The 26,585-nt window shown below is 41.1% G+C and overlaps 1 protein-coding gene across 3 annotated transcripts in view; it reads left to right on the top strand.

Moving 5' to 3' along the window:
• myo16 (myosin XVI) overlaps window positions 1-26,585 on the top strand; it is a 106,954-nt gene that overhangs the window by 25,579 nt on the left and 54,790 nt on the right. For all 3 annotated transcript variants that reach the window (XR_009675550.1, XM_061053452.1, XM_061053451.1), the window contains exons 3-13: window positions 2,535-2,605; window positions 2,880-3,023; window positions 9,540-9,648; window positions 12,629-12,753; window positions 12,898-13,023; window positions 16,367-16,442; window positions 19,000-19,150; window positions 19,269-19,419; window positions 20,078-20,188; window positions 23,258-23,323; window positions 25,506-25,633. Coding sequence is in view for 2 of the 3 variants with exons in the window: in XM_061053452.1 (XP_060909435.1) it covers window positions 2,535-2,605; window positions 2,880-3,023; window positions 9,540-9,648; window positions 12,629-12,753; window positions 12,898-13,023; window positions 16,367-16,442; window positions 19,000-19,150; window positions 19,269-19,419; window positions 20,078-20,188; window positions 23,258-23,323; window positions 25,506-25,633 (1,258 nt within the window). In the remaining variant the exon portion in view is untranslated. The remainder of the gene's footprint in view (window positions 1-2,534; window positions 2,606-2,879; window positions 3,024-9,539; window positions 9,649-12,628; window positions 12,754-12,897; window positions 13,024-16,366; window positions 16,443-18,999; window positions 19,151-19,268; window positions 19,420-20,077; window positions 20,189-23,257; window positions 23,324-25,505; window positions 25,634-26,585) is intronic.

Genomic DNA, 26,585 nt, shown 5'->3' with positions numbered 1-26,585 from the left:
CTTTGCTCCTTTTCTTTAACTGCCTGAGGGTCAATATGGAGCTCTTGACCTTTGATCTCTCTTTAGGTGCGTTCAATGATGTGCCATAAAACCCTGCTGGGGTCTTCTATCACAGAGTAACATTAAATGGCTCTGACAGATGAGATTTATAAACCGGTTAAAGTCCTGACCGTGGACACTCACTAATTTCATGGATTATTTCTCCATGTTAAACCTTGAATACTTGCATATCACTGCTCCACGTTCATTAATGGCCGCCCTGTGAAATCCTGTTTAATGGACAGGACAAGCAAGAGCATTATCTATTCCCTTGTAACGACTTCAGAGCTAGATGAGCCTTAATTGGTGGTTTCCAGTCTTGAGCCTCCGCAGTGCGCTGAGCAGACGGGAGATAATTGTGCTGATTGACTCCGAGCATGGCCAGCTTGTTTCTCATCAACCATTTAAAGGCCGTTAAGTAGGTACAGGCATTAGAAGAGTAAGGACATGTCTGTGTGTTCGGCCTGATTAGTCAATTAACTGATCAGAAGATTGACAGCTAATTAACTGACGGCTGTATTGATCATTGATAAAAATGTGATTATTTTCTCAAATGGAAATGTTTAACAAGAGTTACTGGTTACAGTTCCTTCAGTGTTGGAATTGTTCAAATTAGATGTTTTTATTCATAAATTCATGAATGGAATACCTCTCAGTATTTGACTGTTTCTCAAACAGTTAGTCAGACAAAATGAATAATCTCAATCACGCATGGTAGGGATTGATTGTCTGCTCGAATAAGCAAACACTAGTTTAATTTAGAGAATGACAGAAACTTGTTAAAGGCTTTATATGCGATTTTTTGATCCAGCAGATTTCACCCTTGAGCACCAGCATGAAAGCAAAACAACTAGCGCTGCATTGTTGTGTTAGCATGCTAATGCTAGTGATCTTTATTATGCTTGTATCTTCACACTGCATGTAAATTTACCTGAAATGAAGTTAAGCAGTGAGTACAGTATGTTATTCTTCTTTTCTCTAGTCCCTCAATTAAACAACTTTTATACACGAGGGGAGGAGCCGGCCAGCCATCCCGGCGATGTAAACCAACTGAAGATAGGACTCTGAAAACTCTGAAAACATCACAGACAGCATATAAAGCCTTTAAGAACTGTATGCCTTTGAAGCTGTTGCAGAAATAATGAAATATAAGGATAACAGGTGGAAGCAGAAGAAAGCATTAAGAAAGAAGTGTAACAGGTGTAGCTTGTTGACGCAGTTTAACGAGCCACAAAATGCTGATCACAAGAAATTATGTTTTGTTTTGTTGTTGATGATGCACATTTTTTCAAAGTTTCATTGTTGTTTTGCTGTATTGCATTATCATGTGCTCTAGGTATCTTTACTTGAAATCAGTATGCCAACACATTTATAAGGTCCTGAGATATTAGTATTTATTAGTACAGTGGTGTTGAAGTTAAGCAAAGAGTTAATTAACAAAAATGTGCTGTGTGTTTTGCTTTTTGTGGGTTACATGAGGTTATTTTGAGCATGTCTGTGTCGAGGTTATGACCCCTCATGGGGGTCTTCAAAAGGCTTCATTAGTGGGAATTATCACCGCCATAATAACCATGGTAACTGTACTCACTTAATGCCATTAGCCGTGCTTAAAGACTGTGTGTGTGTGTGTGTGTGTGTGTGTGTGTGTGGGGGGCAGATTGCGTGACAGTGGTGGCTGTTTTGCTGGTTTAAGGTCTTGCAGGGTTTTGCCCGAATCCGTCTACTACTGTCAGTGTCTCTGAAATCACATATGTCCAAATCCCAGCACGCCATCTCTCCTCCCTCCTCTCCCTCCCCTGTTTGTCCATCCTGCTCTATTTATTTGTCTCTCTCACTCTCTCTTTCTCTCTCTCTGTCTCTCTTTCTTGTTTTCTCTCTCTCTTTCTCGCTCTCTCTCTTTCTCCCTCCCTCCCTCTCTCTCTTTCTGTTTCTCTCTCCTCTCTCTCTTTCTTTTTCTCTCTCTTCTCTTTCTCTCTCTCTCTCTTTCTCTTTCTCTCTCTCTCTCTCTTCTCTCTCTCTCTCCCTCTCTCTCCATCCTGCTGTGCTCATCTTTTGTACATGTTTAATAAAAGATGAATCGTGGTACAGTAAAATCACTCTGACCTTGTTTGGCTCACTACAATCTGCTGATTGGTTCATGGCTGACTGCTTGAACTTGCATGTAATACTTGGTGTTTTCTTCAGTGGATCTGTGTCAGTGTGTGAGTGGGTTGTGTGGCTCACTGGAGCTTACAGGATGTGATGTGAAAGTGTGTAACCCAGAGTCTGTCTGAACTGCTGGTCGAACAAGAAGTTAGCAAACATACACACACACTCATCCTTAACACTGATCCACACTGACACGTCAAGGACAGATAGAGGACACTATACACATATTGGTTCTGAGTAGCAGAGATCAGTGTGTGTGTGTATGTATCTTCTTTACATGCCCTAAGCAGCCAGTCTGTCTCCACATACAGCAGGTGTTAACATATCAGTGCTTTGTTGTGTTGCAGTGATTCGTCTCCTGAAGGAAGGAACAGACCGCAACACACCCACGGCTTCTGGGGGATCTTTGCTGCATCTGGTAAGATATATATACACATTGACAGACATATGTTTATGACAATTATAAGATACATTATACTTAAATTCATTAATTCTGTGCAGTTAACTATAACTGTTCCAGTTCTGTTCTACTTTCTTTTGACCTTGACTAAAACTGGAAATAAAAATAGCTATTTCAGCGCCTTTCTCCATGTCTTCCCCCCCCCCCCAAAAGCTGTAAACCTAGGGGAAACACTGGAATATTATGTTTTCGATGGACTGATAATAACGAGGTGTCCTTGCATTCACTGCAGTGTGCTCGCCATGACAACGTGTTTGCTGCAGAACTTCTGATTGAGCGCGGCCTGAATGTCAACCTGCAGGATGAAGACCTGTGGACAGCCCTGCATGTAGCGTGTGTGTGTGACCATGCAGATGTGGTGCTGCTTCTGCTGCTGGTAAGAAACACACACACACACACACACACACACACACACACACACACACACACACACACACACACACACACACACACACACACACACATATACACACATACATGCTAAGTTGGTTGCAGTTTTAGTAATTTTCTTGTTGATCCTTGCAATTCTAAGCGTTTCAGCTACAATTAGATTAGTGTTTCCTTGTTGCGTATTAGCTTTGAACCGGCAGCTTAGTCATCCTGAATGTTCTTACCAAATGCAACGTCTTCCGTCGATGAGAGGGTTTGGATTAATGAAGTCTCTTTAAACACAAATGTCCAGTCTCAAACCCAGCTGAATCACTGAAACCGAGTTTATTCAGAAATTGCGCATTAGCATGATATCAAAGAAACAGCCTGTTCTGTAGGGGGATGATTCTAGCTCTTGTCGGCTCTTTCTTTGACAAGAGCTGTGGTTGTACTGATTAGACACCACTACGAGAGCAGGGCCAGCTGCAGGGGGAGGGCAGGCACATCCAGCACAGTCCCTCAGTCAGCTGGGTCTGTTCTGCATGTGCTGATTAGACCCGGAGAGGGTTTACTACAGTCTGGAGTGTCAGTAAAAATCCAGTTCAGCCTGGTTCTGCTGGTCCAGAGTGATTGCTGACTGCAGGTCTGCGGGGCAGGAAAGAGACACTCCGCAGAGGAACTGATATGTTTGAAGACATGCCAGGCAGAGTGGATCTATCAGCCTGCACTGACTGTTTGACTGTTGGTTCATATGTTTGTGTATTTTGCATGCATAATAATTTCCCGGAAGGCAAAGATTGATGCAGGCTGCCTATTTGTAAAGCGGTGTGTGATATAGATCCGCCATATGCAATTCATGCAGTGACTTACGCCTTCATGAAAGGCTATACCATGAGAGAGATTTAATACTGCTCCCTGGGAGGCAGTAACTGAAATTCTCCCATTAACCACCAAGACAGAACTATTTTCTAGGAAATTAGGTCATATTTACACATCTCTGCTGGAGGAGAGTGAGATAGAGGGTGTATGGAAAGAAATAAGGATATAAGGAGTCAAGAGCTTTAATATTTTTCCACACCAAACATTTTTTTTAGCCTGAATGTCCTTTGACGCAAACTGCTTATTTCTCTGACTATATGGCCTTCTGTTAGCAAGTGTGACCCTGTGCATGCTTAATGTTTAATATGCATGTTGTTGTGAAGAGACTTCCCAAGAATAAAAGAGGGAGTTGAAAAATATTTATTCGCAAAATGGTGCATGGTTTCTTTTATTTGAATAGGGTGAGATAAACACTTGGTTATTATTTTTTTACTGGTATAGTCAGAGGAGTTCTGAAATGGGAGCCCAAAGCTCTTCCTGTCTGAAATGGCTCCAGTCAAGCCATATTTAAGATAGAGATGTAATATCCTATTTCTTCCATTCATTTGTTTTGACACCTGTCTCCTCCAGCATGGACGCTGCCGGTGCCCAGTCATTCTGCTCTGTTCTCAAACTGCTGCCTTATCAGAGCAGTAAGTGGGCGATCGTCCCTCTGAATATAATGCGTTTACATTTTAATGAGAAGTGGAACAGCGTTCTCACTAGAGCAGCTTGACTGGCAGCTTTATCACCGATGGGCACAGGGAGGAACAGTTCTGCTAATATGTACTAATCTATTGTGTCCTTCTCTATCTCTATTCTCTGCTTCCCCCTCCCCTCGTCCTCTGCGTCGCTGTCCTGGATTTCCCGTCTCTGGTGCCTTCACAAAAAAGCAGAGAGATTTTTGCTGACAGAGATTTTACCAGGCTTGCCTTGTGGGAAAAAGCTGGGGGGGGTTGATGGGAAGTCTGGGCAAATTGTCCCTCTGTGTCCAGATTGGCAGTGATGCTAATTCTCTTATCATCTGCCTCCAAACAGCAGGAGGAGGGAACCGTTCCTAAACGATCTCATTCCCAACCCAATTTCCAGATGAATTCCCAAACCCTATTTCTAGCTCCAGCTCCAGTTAATGTTTGTCATTGAGACCCGTGCAGGACAAACAGGCTCTTCTGAGGCATTGTCTCTTAGCAACTCTTAAGCAAGCTTTTTGTGTATGAATAATTATTCAATACTAGTACAGTGTTAGTGTAATATTTAATGATAAAACCAGTTTGATCCTTAAACAAAAATAGACCCAAATACCCGTTACATTATAGAATACCTAATTAGACTTGGCATGATAACTCATCATGATGACTCAATAGAGGCGCTTGATCTCCATGTGTTTCATCTTAGCTGTCCTTCCATTCATAGCCACAGCTGGAAAGATACTTATCAAATCTTTCTTCTTCTACTGGCTCAATTATGTCGTCCTTAATGCATTCCTTATAAAACTCTGAACTAGAAAGCCACTGAGTTTGGACCACATAGATGTGGGAAGTGATTAGAGATAATTGCATAGCCTGATTCTGCTTCAGCATCTCCCTTTTAATGCGGCATTGCATTTCAATTGACTTCAAATTGGTCTTCATTGCATTTGTTCTTTTATAGTGGACATTTTATAGTTCAGTGTGAGATACTAGCTTCAAGATGTAGCAATGCAATCATGAGATACATGGGAGACAGGTTCAGTACCAAACATGTTTTTTCTCATCTCAGTTTAGACTGCAACAGGGTTACAGTAGCAGGGATGACCCACTTTCCCTGTTTGTAAATGATGAATACTTCTCAACTCTGAGTGCTTTGAACTCAAACTATTTCACAGTAAGCCCCCGGCTGCCCCCCAACTCAACTTATCACCAGTTGAATATTCTGCTGATAATGTTGCTCTGCTTCCTCCGAACATGACACAAGTTCATCCCACGATTGGTGCACATTTCTTCGGGTCTATAATTAGCTTTAAATTAAGTTGCAAACCCTCAATTTTTATAAACGCTTTGCACAGTATTTTAGGCAAGGCATGAATAAAATATTAAATAAATCACCTATTTGTTTAATCTAGATGCACATGAAAGTAAATGTTCTATGTTGTGTTAACACTACATCATGTTGTTGCATCAGTCTGCATGATGCAAAGTGTTACAACAGAAAGAAGAACTGTCAGGAATGATTTATGATGATTTTAGAAAAACCATAATCATCACAGCTTTTTTAGCACACTGTTGTTTTCATCAGAATCACTGCAGCACAGCAAGCAGATGTTGTGTGCTGCAATCAAGGAGTGAATAATGAGGCCATTGTTTGATTGAAAAAACATGCTGCTCCTGGTGCATTTCTTTGTCACAAATCTTTAAAGTTTTAGATTTTATTTTGAAAGTAGATCAATTTGTAAAAATGCTGAAAATATTAGAGTGTGAGGAATCTTTAACAAAACACATTGAGCTTATATTTAAAAGCATTTTTGCTCAAAGTATACAACAGAATAGAAGCTGGATTTATATTTATGGAATTAGGAAAACGTCTACAATTCCTGGCTTATTAAAAAAAAAAATTGAATTCAGAATTAACATAAATTAATGCAAAATATTTCTCATACATACATTTTTCTAAATAAAATAGTGTTGGTTTCAAACTAAAGGTGAATGAAAAACCGTTTGTCCTGCATTATTTCTATCGAGCTGTGTAGTGGCGCTCGGCCATGAGCCCGAGGGAAGACTTTGGGTGCATATCTAGTGGTTGTTATTGATTCTCTGGCAGTCACTCTGTGTAACAACTGCCATAATAAACCAGTGAAGCAGTGTAGTATGAACAGATTTCCATCTCCATGACGTCCGAGGTGGATTCATCTTATCATGACGGGGCGTGTGTCTGAGTCAGAAGTCAACTTGTTAACCCCTCGGAGCTTGCGTGGCCGCCAGCCACCGCCAACTCGTTTATATCCGTCAGCACTTTTTTCAGCACCATTAATCATGTGAGCTTGGACACATGATTAATGGCTTTTGATCAATGGCTGACACATCATGCTTCCTCAGACATAATCTGTGTCTGTTGGAAAGAACAGAAATTGTGACAGTTATTTTTTACTGTCAAGCTGTGCACAGATAAGCTGAAGTAGTCCAGAAGTAAATCATGTTAGTTAGATTCTGTAAGACATGTTGTTGAGTTTTAATTGTTTAAAAGAATCAGAATCAGATTTATTGTCCAGGTATGCTTACACACACAAGGAATTTAACTTTGGTGAACTGTGCTCTCTTAAGTACAGGTACAACATTAAATATCAACAATAAACAGAATAAGAAAAGACTAATATTTACAAGACTAAATATGAAACAGTGCAGTGGTGAATAGTGCAAAAAGATGCTGAAGTAACATGATAAGTAAAATGCAGTTATGTGACAGATGGGTCAATTAAGATGTCAATTACAGTATTTACATAAATCAGTCTGTCCTGGTAAAAAATGTAACATTTGACTATTTATATACTGTTTTAGTTTATATTGCAGAGTTTTACATAAAAAATCTCAACAGATGTATGTCAATGTTTCCAGCTGTTTTTTGTGCAGATGTAGATTTGAGGTCAGTGATGAGATTTGGTTTCTTACAGAGAGGTTTATCTGTTTGTCAGCTGATAACTTCATCCAGCCTGATTCCCATTGATTCTATACCGGTCCTTGAACTAAATTGTCTGGGTGTACCGCACACATCTTTACTAACCAATATGCAGTACACACATGCAAAGGTGCTAATTTAAACCATAGCACATTTAAACAGTAAGCCTGAGTGAAGCTGTCAGGTTTGTGAGGAACATCTTCACCATGATGGTCAAAGCACAAATCTGAGGTGTATAGATGGAGAAGTCTATATTTGACACAAAAAGGTAGAGATGAAATGGAGTGTGTGTTTGTGTATGTTTATGTGTGTTTGTGGTTAGAGGGTTGGGCAGAGGGGTTATAATATCATGCTCCCTCTCCTACCCACTCATCATCTCATATCACTCTCCAAGCTGGGCGCCACGTTGCGATAAGGTTTTTTTTTTCCCTCTCTCATGAATAGTCAAGAAGCAGCGGCTGATAGCAGTTAATGTTAATTAATTCCCTTTGTTAACCCCTAACTAACCCTCAAATGTGAGCTAAACAGCTCCCACAAGGCAACACACAGATGGGTGAACAATGAAACTGCAGAGCTCACCAGAACTGATCCTCTGATATGGACAGCATTGTGCTTCCTTTATCGCACTGTAATTGTGATGGTGTTTCTGAGATGGAGAATGTTTCCTGAGAACATCAGAATCAGAATCTGGGTTTATTGCCAAGTACATTTACACATACAAGGAATTTGACTTGGTATATTGGTGCTAAACAATTAACAAGGAAATAAAGCAGAACTAGAAACAACTGAAATAATACAGTATAAGAAGATATTACAATATATAAAATAGAATTTAAAAATGTAAAATATAAAAAAACTAAATGTACAAAAGGTGTAATGTAGGAGCTGTGCAGTGGACTATGAGAAAAAATCTTAGTGTGTGTAACTACTCACAGAGTGCATGTAAGGAAGATACATTTTTAAAGTCCAGTGGGCGTTAATGTAACTCATAAACCTAACGCATCTGTGAAACATTTTATATCTGCCAAAAAAACAAAAGTGGTCTTACTCTGATTAGTAAATCAATTAAAAAAGTATGGTTTCAGTCGTGCTTTTTTTCATCTCCATGTCCTTGTGGTTCTGCAGTTTTCCGAGCACTAAGGTTAACAGCTTTTTGTGTTGTTCTGTCAGCAGGCTCCCTCCTCTCATTTTCAGCCCATTATCTGCTTTCCTCGCCCTTTTCCCTCTGTGTCCACCTGAGGACCAGGTCATAAATCTCTGCGCCACACCGCAACTGAATTATTTGAATTCTATTAGCTGTAAATATTCAATAAGGATCCTCACTTAGGGTCCCCTGTCCCTGTTATCAGACCTGGTGCAGACCAGGATCATTACACTGGCTTGTCTTTTACGGTTTTAGTCAAACAACAGCAGGCGATTTATGGCGATCGTCACTTGAAAGGATGCATGTTACTTTTAGTGCATAACCCCTCGGAAAGGATGATAAAGAATGAAATGATAGAAGTCCACACGGCTACATTTTGCACGGCTTGTACACATTTCTGCTCTGCTGGTGAAGCGATGCAACTTTTTTACAAATAATGAGTGCAGCAGAGTTCCTCTAAAGAGACGCAATCAATCATAACCATATTGTGACCATCAGAGTCATTAAAGGAGCCCGAGGGAAGGTCTCCCATGTTATCTCAGGCTATAATTGAAAACTACTCTGCCAGGGTCCTTGTTGTGTAAACACACATTAATCTTGTCATGCACACACACACTCTCACACCAGTGTTCCCAGTTAACAGTAACCAACACCCTCACTCTTCACTGCCCATACCCCTCCAGGTGGTTATATAATGAGTTATTTAATTCTCTATATTGTCTGTTATTGTCACCATGGTTCTGCTCAGGTAAAACGCCTCCGGGAAGCTGAGATAATTGTGCCCGCTTTATCATCGATTAAAGTCTGATGAATGACTCGAGCGTAATAAATTCTGTTTGTCTTCTCTGCTTTCTTCTTACCTGTGTCCCAAAGGCCGGGGTGAATGTTCTGCTGCAGGACGTCAACGGGAACATTCCTCTCGACTACGCCACAGAGGGAACCGAGACCAGATATATCCTCCAAAAACACCTTGAAGAAAATGGTAAATACTGACCCACTCCTCGTTTTCTTGTTTTTGCACTGTGAGAAAAGGCAGGAGAGGTGTCTAATGCATTTCCTATTTTATTTCTCATCAGCAATAGAAGTATAACTCCATGACTCTCATTTTATCACAGCACTTTCTGAGAAAGGAAAAATAATTTTCTCATACTGAATATTCAATTTTATTCAATTTTATTTCGTTTTTTTTTTTTTATTTAACCTTTATTTATCCAGATCAGTCCCATTGAGATCAGTGATCTATTTTTCAAGGGAGACCTGGCCAAGAACAGCAGCAACAAACAGTTTCAACATCAAAAACACTTAAACATTTGGTACACATTTCACAATAAAAATATAAAAATTTGCTAAAAGAGTTGCATGCAGTTTGGCAAGCAAGTTTGGATTCAAGCCTTTCACTAAAGATTTAAAAAACAATCAAAGTAAATAAGTTTTGCAGTTTAAAATCAGACTGCGAGTTGTTCCAAGCAAAAAGGAAGTATTGAGGAGAAGTGTGTGCTTAATATATCCTGACTGCAGTTAAACAGTTGTTGCTTCTGAGTGAAAGTGAAGGTGAAGTACACCCACAGGCCCTAATGACGGTGGATTTCGATTCAGGCACTTTTCTCCCACAGAGAAAGGAGAAGGTCAACACAGTGGCTACAAATAACTGAGATAATGGCACTGGAGAGTCGGAGGCACGCAGAGTTGAAAATGGTAGAGGCTCAGACGTAGAGGGATGGGTGGCAGTCGCGGGAGAAAGAGGAGTGGGAGTCATGCTGACAAATCCAGACAGAAACAGACATAGACAATGATGGAGGGTCTTTCCCTTATCTATCTTCCATTTTGGCCACAGGATCACATGACCAATTTCGAGCTTCCGACTGCAGTCAGCAGACTCATCAAAGCTCGGACCACCCTATACACACACACACACACACACACACACACACACACACACACACACACACACACACACTCTCACACACTCAGGCGCTCTAACTTCAAGCAGCTGATTTTTTTCCCTGCGTCTCTCAGCCAGCCCCCGTGGTGATCTCTTTCCCTCCTGCCTACCTTCAGCTCCCCAGATACTCCCCTCATCGCTCTGGGCTTTGCCACTATGAAACACACTCTTACTCATATAGGCTCACTCACAGGCGCTCTGTTGCTATAGCAACTTGGCGACAAGCACTTTTATCCCCCATGAAGTTTGTGTGGTTGTGGTAAAAAAAAAAAAAGACGGACTTTCCATGTGGCTGTACGTCAGGGGAGAAATAAAGAATCCTCTCATTGCTGAGTCTCTTTTTGTTTAACACTTGGAATCTTACAAGTATTGGCACCGATGGAGAATAAGGACTCTCTTATGTTGCTGTAATGTTCCTCTGAGCATGTCTCATAAAACAACACCCTGTGGCTCTCATCTGTCTGCATAGGCAAATTCATTGATCAGCTAATCCAAGCCAGTCTACCTGGAAAAGTCCCATTAGTTTTGTGGCCTACAGCTTATCCTTGCAAACTATGGATTCATTGATAATCAATTCTCTGCTATTGCAGCCACCAAAGTTAAGTCAATGTGTGCATGTGATTATGGAACAGTCCATTCATCTTTAGAGTTTGGGATATAGACGTCCTTGTTGACCTGTGCTTGCCTGCGCCAGTCCTTGAAGCGAGCTACAGGAGTCTGGAGCTCTGGATGAGAACTCCTATGACTTTCCTTTTCCTTTATGTTGTTATACTTTAGTGTCATCATCACGATCACTTATTTTGCCATCACTTGAATCTAATTTAATTTAATTTAATTTAATTTAATCGTTTATTTGAATCAGGGACAGTGTACAAAAAAAACATTATTCTCAGCAGAGAAGAGGTGCTTTGTACCAGATTTAGCTAGCTAGCTAATTTCCATCTGTTGTCCCTGGGCAGATGATGGCAACAGCAAAATACATATCAACCAGTGTCACACACACACACACACACACACACACACACACACAACACACACACATGTCATCAGAGAGAAGAAAGACATAGAACACTTTACAGATATTAAAACATTATGTACAAGTTTCCCTGAAAGATGTAAAAGGTTGTCGAGATGATACATTAATGCTGACAAGACTGGTTACTTAAAATCAATTTTTTGACTTCCCGGGTGAAAGTGCAGAAGTTTGTGCAAAGTTTAAGACTAGTTGGAAGACTATTCCATTCTTTAATGGCTTTAATTAATATTTAATTTAACTTTAATTAAGAAATCTGCCAGAAGCATGTCATTGTTTCCTGTTCAGTATCAGTTCTTGTGCTGTACATACAGCTGGAATCACAGACGATCATTTTGCTGTAATTCAGCGCTTACAACACACATCACTGTCAGTAAACAGAAAGCCTGACTCAAAACAAGTCCTGTTGAACTGTATAGTTCTAGGGGATTTCTAAATACAGCAGTCGTTTTACTAATTAGTCCAAAATAGTTTAAACTTAAGTCGGCTTTAAGGAGTAGTTTGACATGTTCAGTATCAACACGTGTGTCTCTCCTGAACGTAAAGAAACTTCTGTTTTGCTTAGAATTGGAAAATAAAATGGATACTATAAGAACCAGGAAGTCACTGCTCAGCTCCCTGCCAAGAAATAGTCCATCATTTAACAGTCTCCTAAACTTATTACACTTTGGTTCATATGCAGATTAAAAAAAATGAGATGATATATTGTTAAGTGAATGCGAGAGGTGTAAGGTATTTTTTCATTGTACTGAGCTAGCTACTTTCATTAGTTTCAAATGTAGTTTCAAAAGCTATGCTAAGATAACTATATACTAACTCCAACTTTATTTTCATCCCACAAACAGAGGAGTAATATTGCTTTTCTAATTTAACTCTAAACAAGAATATAAATAATTATATTTTCCAAAAAGTGTAACTATTCCTTTAAGCACGACAGCTGCACACTTATTACCACTTCTGTGTCTCGATCCTGTGTGTTATTTTTAGGTGTGGATGTGTCATCCATGCACACCATGAAGATGCAGAGACCCAACACAATGCTGTCTGATGTCAGACAGCTTGTAGCCGCAGGGGGAAGCGTCAACCAGCCCGGTGATGACGGGGTCACTCTGGTATGTAAGGTCAAATGTGTTTGTGTGTTTGAGCCGACCTCTCCTTTTGACTCGCCCCTCCACTGTCCATGTTGATTTACAGACACTGCTGCGTCTTCTTTTTGATATCATAATGTATTCTTTGTTGCTCTTTTTTCTCTGCAGCTCCACATCGCCTGTGCCAGCGGTTACAGAGAGGTGGTGTCTTTGTTGTTGGAGAGCGGGGCCGACCCTCATCCTGCCGACAACACCTTTTGGACTCCTCTCCACCTGGCGGCTAAATATGGACAGGTAACTCCCTGCTGCACGGGAGTTTAATGAACAAGCCCCCTTTCTTCAACTCATCTAGCTACATTGATCCAATGTGATTTGAATCATTTTTAAAATAATGAGGAAATCATTGATGGTTGCCTGCAGTTACTCTGAGCTTGCTCTGATAAATGGCTCTTTTTGAGCTGATTGATCAGACAGTCAAATGTCGGTACAGAGCTGCACTGTATATGCAATTTAGATTAGCTGTGGCTAATGGTCTCTCTTGGAGAAGAGGAGATTGATTTCTAGACAGGGCGGAGGAGGTAAGCGATGGGAACTGGTGGTTTGGGTGGAGTCCAAGTATGATGGGGAGGAAGTGATCACATTCACATCTTGCTGACCCAACTAGATATTTAATTACATTTCTGGGCTGTGTGCTTGGCTGCTGACGGAGATTTTTTTTTTTCATTTGGTATTTAGAGTCACTCTACTTCTTCATCTACCCTTGAGGAATGCTTTTTTCCCCCCTCCGCTAGAGTGTGTTTTAAAAAATGTTATTCCACCCTGTAGCTCAAACTGCTACCTTTCTTTTATTTCTTTCCTCTCATGATTCGTCCTTCAGACAGCACTCTCTGAAGTAGAACGATAACCTCCTGGTGTCTCCTTGTTTTCCAGACTTTCTGCACAGACATTTACTCTGCATGTGTTTGTGTGTAATATCTAAGTGCATTGGACTTAAGAGTGGCAGTCTAGAGGATTGGAGAATCGATTAGGTTTCCCTTGCAGTGCTAAATCACCTCAGCTATCAGCGCTCTACTGCTGCCCCCCCCGGTCTGCCTCATGCATATCAACTACTGTGTGAGCCTGATGAACACTCACTTTCTGTCAGCATTCCCTTAAAGCTGATCTGACAGTGACATGTCAGGGATGCATGTGTGAATGTGTGTGTGTGTATGTGGTCATGTGTGTGTATCCTGCTAAGAAAACCACTGGCCCCACTAATAAGGTTCTGCTGATATGAGGCAGAAGCAAACTGTGTTGCCTGGAAACGCATGTCAGTAACTGTAACACAAGCTGGTGCGTTAAACCCAAAGACCCCTTCTGCAGCGTGGCATTCATACTAGACTGACCCTTTAAGAAGATGTATGACCCTCTTACTTCAGCTAATTAAGCCTCCCTCTCTCTGCATTGTGATAAGTCAGACCTTGGCTCTTTGCGTCTCGGCTTGAGTCGAAGCTTTTCAAGTTATGCTCTCGAGAGGGAAAGAATTTTAAATGAGTTTTAGTTAGATTTTCTAAACAAAAATGACGTGATGTTAAACTGCAACCTTGCTGGGACTGGCTTTATTTAATTCAGTTTTTTTAATGAAGGTACATGTGAAAGCTGTGGTGAAATATGCACCAATTCATTCAGAGGAAAGTCCATTTTTTTTAGAGTACCTAATGTTAATCACAAAATGAACTTACAGGTCTGACAAATATTATTCAAAGTACCTTTTGGGCCGTTCACAAAACCTTTTCTTTCTTAAGAATCTACATCAGCCATGAAGTACTTTGTCCCCGCTGATCCCGGTGTATAATTGACCTTTACATGGTCCGCCTGTCAACTTTGACCCTTTAAAGAGTTCAGAATCGTGTGGTGCCACTGACGTGCTGTCAGTATTTATAGGGTGTGAGTGCAGCTGACAGGGTCTGTGGGCAGCAGGGACACTGTAGACTCATAGCCCCAGCAGCTGTTGACGAGGGTCTGAGCCAGTCTGCTGAATGTGCTGAATCACCCTCCTGTACGGCACAATATGATTTATAACTATGCTTTTACAACAAAGTTTTAATACTCGTGGTTGTTTTAAAGTGCAAATAAAAAAGTCTGTAAATAATTGATGACGTTAAATTACTTTCCTAAAGTTGTGGGACTCCCAGGAGCAATATTTAAAAAATCCAAAAACCAGAAGAGGCTGAAATAGTCCGACTTTTAGTCCTTCTCATGGGTGACGATCTAAAAACACATTTTTTTATTTTATTTCAGGTGGTAATGTGTTCCAGAGTTTACAGCGTTTGATGGAGAAGGCTGATTGACCAAACGTAGATCTACGATGTTGTATGCTACAGTTTCCATTCACAGTGCTTCTTGTTACCCTGTTTCCGTCCTGTCTTTGAACATATCTGGAGAGAGGTTCAGGGGCCAGATTGTTGATACATTTAAAAACAAGTTTGAGGAAACATAAATGCATAAAGCTCTCAAAACTCAGTAGATTGTGGGTTTTTTTCAGTATGTGACAGTGATGCCAGCGGACAGGTTTTTTTGTCCATTATTTTCAGGGCCTGGTTGTATAGTGATGAGAGGTTTCTGATTGTAGAGGGTGAAGCTTGTGACCAAACTGTCATACAGTATGAGAAATCAGAGAAAATCATTGAATGAATTAATAGAATTTTCTCAATGCAGTTTCTAATGAAGCATAATAGTGAGAAACAGAACAAAAAACTCTGTTTGTTTAACGAGCTGGTAACTTATCTCAAACAGAAAAATGTGGTAACTTGATATTGAATGTATTTTATGCATGTTTCTTTAAACAACATTGACATACTCCTAAAATGTAAATCTACTCGAAAATCAGGATCGGGCTGACTCATTTGATCCTGATTGGCAGTAAAACTGACCAGAGGATCATGTATTGTGTTCATTACTTACAAGAATGCTGTTTTGTTAAATCATCAGCCACATTCATCTCATTTTAAAAGGATGTCTTTATATTTATTGAGCTGACATTTTAAGGGTTCCACCATCTTTTGTTCATTGTTCTGAAATTATGAAGATCTTTGACTAACATCATAAAATTAATCACATCACACGTCTTGTATCCAGAACATCTGAGACTCTATATGTACAGTATGCAATAAATGATGCAGGAATAATGAGAAGGAAAGAAGTTGAAGTCAGGACTCAGAGCCTTTGTGAGCTCAGTCTACAAAAACAAGCAGACAAAACAATAGAAGGTTGAGGTAACAGCCATCACATGTCACTGTGGGTAGAAATCAAAGAAGACAACTGTGGGGGTCTATACCGCTGTGACATTTGATGGAAGATATTATTAAGAGATCTCCTCAGTTAGGGGTGACACTTGTCATCTGTGACATACACTGCATGTTTCATCTGTGTCACAGTATGTTTCTACATTTACACATCTACATCTGCAGTGTAGCGACACAGTGACTTTTAATGAGAGAGACTGATAAATCATTTGAAATCTGAAATAAAAAATTGTTTTATTCATGTACTGATGGTGTTAAAAAGAAGAAGAAGACGTTAATAGTGCCCTAGAAATGTTTGAATCTCTCTAGGATCTAATGAAAATGGACGTGGGTGTTTCCTCCATCTCTTACAGACAAGCATCGTTAGCCAGCTCCTGCGGCATCGAGCGAACCCGACTCTGTTGAACCGCGACCAAGACAAGCCCTCAGGTAACACATTTAGGCATTCACACACACACGGGAGGTACACACAAATACACAAAGTACTGCCACTGGAACGAGCTAACGCGTTTTTGTTTTTTTTAAAGCGAGAGGTAATGGAGCAAAGCAGCGAAGAGATGGATTTTCACATGTTCAGCTGAGACTGTGCAAATGCATTAATAATCACTGTGATAATATAAAGCGCAGTCTCACACATACACACAGTGAACGAGGCTTTGTAATAATCAGTCTCTGAGCTTATCTTTGCTCATCTGAGTGGATCTGCAAGGAGAACTTGTAAATCAATGAAAGGAAAGATTCACACCTCACGCACTGATTAAACTCTGGTGTTAGCCGTAATCATAAGGCGTCTGTGTTATTAATTTTCTAATGATCACAAATATCCTTTTATTACCCAGGGACATGCATTTTTTTTATTTTAATATTTGGAGCCTATCAGATCAACAGGAGAGGTAAATAAAGAGAGGTTGCACTGATTCAAACTTCTACCTTTTGAAAACTGTTAACTACTATGAAGGAAACCATAAATCCCCCTTGAATCAAACCCTCATTAATTATATTAGCATTAAAGGCACCCTGAAAGATTTTTGCCAAGTGATAATGTGGGGGGGGGGGGGGGGGTTTGAGGAAGGGATGATAGAAACGGAGGGCGATGCAGCACAGCTTATTTCTGTTTGCTGCTCCAACATTCTCAACATTGCTGCAGGATTTTTGCAAAGTTATCCACCTGCTCCAAATTTGTAATTTAGCTTATAGAACTGAGCACAAAACAGTTTTTATCTCATACACTGTATGGAAATTATGTAGTTTTACATCACTGATTAAAGACACTAAAATGTGAGATTTTATTTTTATTTTATTTTTATTTTACCTTTATTTAACCAGGCAGGTCATTAAGAACAGATTCTTATTTACAACGACGGCCTGGCAAAAGACAGAAGCCTTTTTGGGGCGGGGGGGAAGAAAGGTCAATGTTAAAAGGACAAACAGCACAGTTAGAAGATAGCAGCGTACAACATTTCCAACAACTTCAAGATCAACAACTTCAAGTAACATCTTTAACTTGACATGTAGGCTGCGACTAAGTTGGAGCTGAGGAAGAAAGTTGAATAAGAAGCCTCAACTGGTGACTCAAAAATTGGCATTTATATGAAAGATGGTCCGTGTCAAGGCTGACATTTTGCTTACCTTCTCGCTGTTTTGTTCTTTGACAGGCAGAGACGAAGAAGACCTCTAACTGTAAATGCAAATATAAACACTTAAAAAAAGAGTTTTGTACTTTTGTTAGTCCTCATATATTCACACAAAGAATTTTGAATCATTATTACAAAACAACGCTACTGATACCTCAAATCTTTAAAATGTTTTCCCAGTCTCTCTGTTTGTATTTTAGTTTAGATTCAATTCATTCAGACATGGTTTATGTGGAATAAAAGCCGTTATTGTCTGATAATCTTAATTTTTTTGCTAATTTCCCCCACATTGTTAAACCAGGCTGCAGATGAATGTAGTGTTGTCACAAGTGTATCTGGTATTATAGTGATAAAATGTGTCATACTGAGGAGCTGTGATCTCCTGACCTCTCCATTGTGGGAGAGAATATCAAAGCTGCCTCCAACCATTAACTCCCATGGCTTCATCACACCTCTGACTGCCTTGCTCAGGCCTTAATCAATAGCCCCTTCCAGCGTGAAGGCTTAGAAAAGATGTGAGACAAGCCCACAGAGGCCGAGGCATCCCACCGCCTCTTTCACACCCGTCCTTCAGCATCCACAAGACGGGGGGGGGGGGGGGGAGTGAGAGCAAGAGATGGGAGTGTAGGGGGTTGTCAGTCACACAGAAATAAAAAGAAGGGATGAAGCTATTCCCCCTCCCTTGTGCCCTGTTAGATCTCATTACAGACAGGGGGGATCTTAACACCCCCTTGGTCTTAAGCACAGTTGGATTGATCCACACTAAGGGTTCACATTGTGCACTAGTGCAGGCTAATCCACACAGGTAGAAGGAAAGGGGCTGGCATGGTGAAAGACAAGAAAGCAGAGATGTGTTTCTGGTCGTTGGGTCGTATCTCACCCTTTTTCTGTTTTCACTAATGGCACTGAATGAAGAAAATACTATTTTAAGAGACGTTGGGTTTTCTTCTCTTTTCATTTCATTATATAAGCAACAAATCATCTTTAAAAACAACAGCTCTCAAAGTGCTTTTTACAAAAAACACATGAGGATACTTGGAGGTCGAAACAAAAACAAAAACCCCCAAAACAACAAGCAAGACTATTTAAGAAGCACTCAATGAGAAGATCAACTAAAGGACAAAAGATGCAAAACACAGCAGGGAGAAGAGTGAAGGAGGATGCTGGTAAAACTAATAACTCGTAAAAATATTAGAAAAATTAGAAATGCAGGTATAAATAAATGTAGGTTAAAAAAATAAAATAACTGAAAGCTCACATAAAAGGAAGTCTAAATACAATGAATGTATTTCTTTGAATGTAGGTTTTGAAACTAAATGCTGTACTGATTATCATGTCTTGTGTATCAATAGACATTGCAGCGTCCGAGCCCATTGCTGATCTGCTGCTGAACGCAGAGGAGAGCTGGATGCAGAGACTGGCAGACCCCTCTGCTCCTCTTCCATCCACTGACCAACGCTATGACAGCGGTTCACACGACCTCAACACCCCCGTCAAGAACTTGTAGGTTCACCGTTTGCACAACACAATTCTTATCTTGTGCTTTCCTCTGATCCCGCTCCCTCTCAAAATCCACTTTGCCTCTAATCTATCATCTGTTTCCCATCCACTTATCACTTAGGAACCCCCTGGGTCTCTCTATCTCTAAGCGGGACAGTCTGCTTGAGAAGTGTACCATGTTCAGAGATGCAGGAGGAGCGCTGAGCCGACAGCCCTCACAGGACAACGGCCTAGATGGCCCCTTTAGCTCGGGAGCCGGTAAACTGGAGCAGGTAACCTTTTTTTCTTTACAGCTCTTACTAGGAAAAAAAAGAACATCTCTTTAACCCTCGCATCGGGGGGAGGGGGGTTACACAATGAGCAAGATTTCAGAAGAAGAAAGAGACCACACCAACCCACAACATTTCTATTTTCTGTTCAAATGTGGCTATTTTCAATTCAATGGTCCCTGTGCAGTTGACTCATACTGATCTTCCATCATGTGTGTCATGAAGCTGGAAATGTATTCATGCATTTATTTTTATCTTTGAGTAGAAGAAGCCAGCATTGCATTTCATTGCGCACTCTTAATTACTTTGGAGAGAGTTTCATTAGCCTCGAGCGTTTCTCAACTGGCAGGCAGAGAATCTGACAAAGAAATATAAACATGAAACGTGTGGAAAGTTTTGATTCAGTAGTGATGACTCAGAAGTACTAAAGTATTAACTTGTTGAGCAATATGTGTTGCAGCTCCTCCAATAAATACTTTTGATTATCAAGAACAAGAGTAAACGATAGATGCCCCTGTTTCATAATGAATGTGGGTATCAAAGGATGTGATTGGAACAAAGTCCTGCAATATAACTACAAAGACTTTAAGTTTATTATTTAAAATCCTCTTTGCTTCAAGCTGCAGATTTGTCTTGTTTTTCTTATATTCACTCTCTGCAGGTCAAACTGATGCCTCCAGCTCCAAACGATGACCTGGCGTCTCTCAGTGAGCTGACCGACAGCAGCCTGCTCTACGAGATGCAAAAGCGCTTCTGCAACGACCAAATCTATGTAAGACTCAAACCTCTGCTAAAATGGAATAAAATCAACATCAAACATGCATTGGAATCCCAAAGCACACACACAACAGAGAGAAATACCAACACATGTTTTCTCTGAGGCAGAACTGGGACAGTGGAGGGTTTTATTTGTAGTGGGTTTTTTTTTTTTTGTTGATGGTCTACGAGTTTCCGATTGCGATGTTTGAATCACAGCACACATTCTATAAACCCACGAGCACTGCTGAGGGGTTCCTTCCAGCATATATACTTTTTATGTTTCTCTAAGGTAAACATCAAAAACAAGACGTCAAAAATGCCCTACCTCCTCTTGTGAATACTACTGTTTAGTTTAGTTTAGTGTAGTTTAGTTTATTTGCACATTTTTTGAAAGAAGAGTCAAACAGAAAAAATAAAACAAATAAAAAATAAAACACATGTGCAGGTGAGGTAGAAACCCATCGGGGCTTATCTCAAAACCTCACCTTAAGAGATTAACTATCACAAATAAAATTTACCCAATTGAAAATTACATACAAACATTGAAAACATAAAAATAGAGCAAAACAGGACGTACAGAATGTAGACAATATAACAAAATCAAGTGAAATCAATTCACTATGAACTACAAATCTTTCTGACATCAACACATTTCTGAGTCTCCCTCCTATCTCCTCTCTCCTCCCTCCTCTCTCCTCTCTTCTCTCTCCTCTCTCCTCTCTTCTCTCTCCTCCCTCCTCTCTCCTCTCTTCTCTCTCCTCCCTCCTCTCTCATCTCTTCTCTCTCCTCTCTTCTCTCTCTTCCCTCCTCTCTCTTCTCTCCTCCCTCCTCTCTCTTCTCCCTCCTCCCTCTTCTCTCCTCTCTTCTCTCTCCTCTCTCTTCTCTCCTCCCTCCCCTCTCCCTCTTCTCTCTCCTCTCTTCTCTCTCCTCCCTCCTCTCTCCTCCCTCCTCTCTCCTCTCTTCTCTCTCCTCTCTTCTCTCTCCTCTCTCCTCTCTTCTCTCTCCTCTCTCCTCTCTTCTGTCTCCTCTCTTCTCTCTCCTCTCTCCTCCCTCCTCTCTCCTCTCTTCTCTCTCCTCTCTTCTCTCTCCTCTCTCCTCTCCTCTCTCCTCTCTTCTCTCTCCTCTCTCCTCTCTTCTGTCTCCTCTCTTCTCTCTCCTCTCTCCTCCCTCCTCTCTTCTCTCCTCTCTCCTCTCTTCTCTCTCCTCTCTTTTTGTATGTAATGTTATTATTTGTATGTTTCACCTCTTACTCCTGACTTATATTCTGAACATGTTAAAGTATTTATTGGTCTCTGCAGTCTAACATGAGATAGTGAGTTAAATCCCACCCTCTCTGTTTCCTGGTGACTTTTGTAAGAGTGCTACCTCTCCCACACATACTCACACAATTACAAAATCATTACACTTTAGATTGATTAGAAAGATAAATCCATAACTCCATACAGGAGCAAAAAGCCTCCTTCTCTAACAATGGGTCCATTTTTATCTTCCTGTTATTTTCTCCTTTGCTTTAAAGCTGTAGTCTGGCCCACCGCTCTCCATGGGGACCCAGCTTTTCTAAAGACTGGAACCAGATCAATGTGGAGCAGTCCTGTGCACCCCTCTTCTCTGTAAGAGGCAGTAATAGACTGTTATTATGGAAAACCCAGATGGGCTACAGACAGTAGGGTTAGCCACAGCGGGGGGGGGGGGGGGGGGGGCAGATAAGGGAATGACAATAAAAGGGAGAAGATTGGTGGATGGAGAAAAGAGGAGTGATTTTAGAATTCAGAATAATGAGGGCCGGGTTTGACATCCGGTCCATTTGGAAGAAGAAGAAATGAAAAAGAAAGGACAGTTAGCGAGCAAAGTACGGTTATCATCGGGATGTCAGAGCGCGTCTCATAACTCCTCTGTCATTTAGAGGTTTGAGGTACGCTCACACAGCATCCTCCATTGTGTGTGTAGGTAAGATATCAAAACAGGTCTCCTCCCTCCTCTCTCCTCTCTCCTCTCTCCTCTCTCCTCAATCCTCTCTCCTTTCTCCTTTCTCCTCTCTCCTCTCCTTTCTCCTCTCTCCTCTCTCCTCCCTCCTCTCTCCTCCCTCCTCTCTCCTCGATCCTCTCTCCTCTCTCCACCTTGTTTCTTTACATAAGCTTCCTTACCTTGCATACATAACGGAGCGCTTTAAGACTGAGGTGAACAAAGCAGAGATGAAGTGAAGGACAGAAGTAGGTAGAAGACAAAGGCAGTGAACGCTCCATATGTTCCCAGCAGGGTGGTCAGAGACGGGGCTTTGATGAGTGGTCTGCCGCCTTCTGCCAGGAGAGAAGGACCAATGCACCGCTAAACCCCTGAGGAGAGTCGAGAAACTAAATTAAGAGAGGACAGAAAACAATCATGGAAGGCTGGATTATTCACAAGCCATGTCATAAGATGAAACAACAGTTGACAGGGAAGTGGCACTGTTTGTCCTGGACAAGTTTTAACTCACTGAAAAACAAAAACTTGTGGTATTAATGTTGCTCCATGTCCTTGAGCAGTGGGAATTTGTTCAAGTCATTAACCTTGTGCCGGGGCCTAAGGAAAGAGCAGCGTGTTACAGAATGTTAGCAGTGTCTGTGCTCTCCCAGGAGACAATGCGCTCACTCTCAAACTGCCTTCGGGACTCTTTGAGAGAAACAGAGGGTTAGCATTTAAGCAGAAAGGGTCAGAAATTGGTTATTTTTACCTAAATGGCCTCCGGGTTTGTGTGTAGGAGGGCAGGTCTGGTGTTCTTATCGGAGAAAGGTCATGTCCTTCCTGACCTTTTCTGCCATAAGATTACCATATTCTTGTGGTAAGAGAGCCACCACCATGAATACTGATGTCAAGAACGGAACAGGGCAGCGTTTGTCTTTTCAGGTCAAGGTTAGCTTCAGGCATAATGTAAGTAATTAACCTAGCTTTTGGTCTGTTTGTGTGTCGCAACGGTCTATTGAGGCGGAGCTTTGTTACCTGAAAGATAAATGCTTCACCCTTATGTAATCACTTTTTGTTCCCAATCAAGTTACGTTGGGTTAAAAGGTGAAGTTCTGTTGTGTTTTGTCCTTCTTTTTTTTAGACCTACATCGGACACATTCTTCTCCTGGTTAATCCAAACAAAGAGCTGCCCATCTACTCCACTTTGGTAAGCATGGCCTTAAACTAGCAATATCTCTCTTTGGCTTATAAACTATGCTTGTGTGCTTTGACCTTTTTAATATTTTATTTGCACATCTGTGTCATCCAAATCCATGCTGAAAACACGAGGCATTTATGCATTAAACATACTGAAATCAGCCTTAAATGGAGGCGTGTTTGCTGTATAATAAGCAGAGCATAACCGGATGAAATGGACCTTGTGGTTGATAAATAATGCAGTCTTCCTGTCAGTGATACATAGCACTGGGCTGCATCAGCAAGGTGAAGAGAGGGATCCAGTTTAGCTTACACACACACTCTCTAATAATCAAAACGACTTTATCTCTTTTAAAAATAAAACCTCATTTTGAAACATTTTTATTAGAAAAACGCAGCATATGTAAGATGTGCAAAGGCTACAGGAGACTGTCAGTGATTGACTCACAGATGCATGTGTGTGAGTCTGTCTTTCACCTTCATTTAAACAGTCATTTTGAAAAAAGCTGATTTAATGCCGGCCTAGCACTTACCAGTGGACCCAAGAGGGGTTGGATGGAGGAGGGGACATCCTCTCCTGCCATGACAGAATAAAGCCAACCTCCTCCCCCCCCCCCCTTGTTGTCCCAATCCTGCCTGAGTCTGGATCCTCTCCAGGCCTCCACACCCAACTGAGAGAGAGAGAGTGTGTGTAGGAGCAGAGAGCAGCAGTGTGTGAAGGACATATGTCACAACATGTGTGATCTGCTGGCCGTCTGTCACCCCCCTCTGGCCTGGTGGTCCACAACCCATCCTCCCTCTGTCACAGCCACAGATACGACGCAGACACACACCTGCTGGACAGGGCCGATACATCACACTCATCCTACAGTGTGATAGTCAACTGGAGTTTACTGCCTTATACATGTTTAATGTTTTTTGTTTTTTTTTACTCTGAGTGTTTCCATATTCTTTCTTCCTTTGGCATGCCTTTTTTTTCAAACGACTGTCTTCAAAATACTTTTTTTCAACTTTCATCGTTTCTTTGATAGAAGTCTGTCATAGGTTTCAGTGATTCACTTCTTTTGACAACGACATCTGAGTCTTAGCACAACAAGACTGAGATATAACAAATGTCTGGATGAGATTTTTCCTCCTTTCATGTGTGTTAACCCAAAACGTAACAGCTGATAAGAATGATTCAATACTTTAATCAACATTAAGCTTTATGTTGATGGTGCAATGTGAAGTTTTTGTGTTGCAATAAATTGACCACATAGAAAGGACAGAGCAGAGGAATTTAAAGAATTGAGAAGACAGGCTGCTTAATAATAATATTAATACATTTTATTTAAAGGTGCCTTTCAAAACTCTCAAGGTCACCTTATAGAGCAGAGATAAAAACAACAAAGTAACAACACAACGATAAAATTGACATTAAAGTCTTTATATGTGATTTTTCACACTTAAATATAATATAAATCAAGTATATCCTCTGAAAATAACTCTGTGAGTCATGACTGTCTACAATGGGTGAGTCCTATCTTCAGTTTGTTTACATCGCCAGGACGGCCGGCTGACTCCTCCCCTCACGTATAAAAGTTGTTTAATTGAGGGACTAGAGAAAAGAAGAATAACATACTGTACTCACTGCTTAACTGTGTTTCTAGATCACGCTCATTTCAGGTAAATTTACATGCAGTGTGAAGATACAAGCATAATAAAGATTGCTAGCATTAGCATGCTAACACAACAATGCAGCATGAGTTGTTTTGGTTTCATGCTGGTGCTCAAGGGCGACATCTGCTGGATCAAAAAATCACATAAAGCCTTTAAAAACAAAAAAAACACAAATGTACTGGATGTAAATGAGTAAAGGATGAGACCAGATGGGGAATGATCAGATTGAATGTTTAAAAAGATGTGTTTTGAGATGAGATTTGAAAATGGAGAGAGAGTCGATATTACGGATTTGTGGTGGGAGGGAGTTCCAGACGTCGGGGGGCAGAGCAGCTGAAGCCCCTGGACCCCATGGTGGACTAAAGTGCTTAGTCACTTTGTGTTGGACTACCTGGTTACACTGAGGGGTTAGTGAGCAAGGAAAGTTATATCCAGCGATGTGTCACAGTCTGGTTAAAACTTTCTCCTCTGTGTGACTCACTGCGTGTGTCTTCTTCATGTTACATAACCATTATCTGCTTTTCCCCTCACAGGTGAGTCAGTTGTACCTGAGCTCCACGGGTCGTCTGTGCTCCTCTCTGCCACCTCACATCTTCTCTTCGGCAGAACGAGCGTACCACATGATGCTGCTGGAGAGGCGCCCGCAGTGTTTCATCCTCAGGTGCGTCCTGCACACGGTCGCTCTCATAGACTCTGAATCTTGCACAGAAATGTCAACAAAGTGGAAAAAAAAAAGTGTGGATCATAATGGTTGAGTCTGCCCCCCTGGTTTGTTCACACCCCCTCTACCAGGCGACTGGTCTACACTCTGTGAAAGATAAATACCGAGATGTACACCTGAGCATTCACACACAGATGGCGGTTTGCTGGTAGCATTGTCGCGTCTCGCTCTTTGTCCACAGATGGACGGAGGCAGCTCCCTGATTGCAATTAAATTCTGTTCCGGCTCTCCAGTGACATTCCTGCTGAGTTGTAACCAATCTGGCAGAGAGTTAATGCATCCCGGGCCACAGGCTATCCATCTCAATCACACACACACAAACTAACACACATGCACAGGGTAGGACATTGTACTTTGCATTCTCATGTACACACACACTCTCTCTCTCCCCTGTCTCTATTATTTCCCTGCTCCACTTTATCCTTCCTTTCGGGTTTCTCTTCTGTCCAAAGCTTCCTGTGTCCCTTTTAATTTTTCCCACACATGCACTCAACATGCACTCACACACTCCTTCACAATTATAGGGAATCAGCGGCCATCATCCCTCGAGGCCAGTGCTCTAACAAAATGCCCTTGAAATCTAATAAAACCAGTAAATGAAAAGACAGCAGAAAAGCCACTGGACCTCACACTCTGCAAGGCCACACTCAGTAGGAAATATAGCAGTGCACATAGTACACACAAACAGACAAACAGCACACCCCATAGCACAGTGCAGTTATTAGTAAGGGCTCCTGACCTTCTGAAGCCATCTGCTTGCTGTTACTATTCTGTTCTCAACTCTCTGCAAGTCGACCGTACAGATACCTTATGTAAGATTTAATATCAACATAATATGAAATTAATAAACAATTGAAAAACCAAAAAATAGTTGTATGACAAAGACGGCAAG

Source organism: Labrus mixtus, chromosome 13, assembly GCF_963584025.1.
Source record: "Labrus mixtus chromosome 13, fLabMix1.1, whole genome shotgun sequence".
Lineage (NCBI taxonomy): Eukaryota > Metazoa > Chordata > Actinopteri > Labriformes > Labridae > Labrus > Labrus mixtus.
This window is presented reverse-complemented; position numbering and strand designations above follow the sequence as displayed.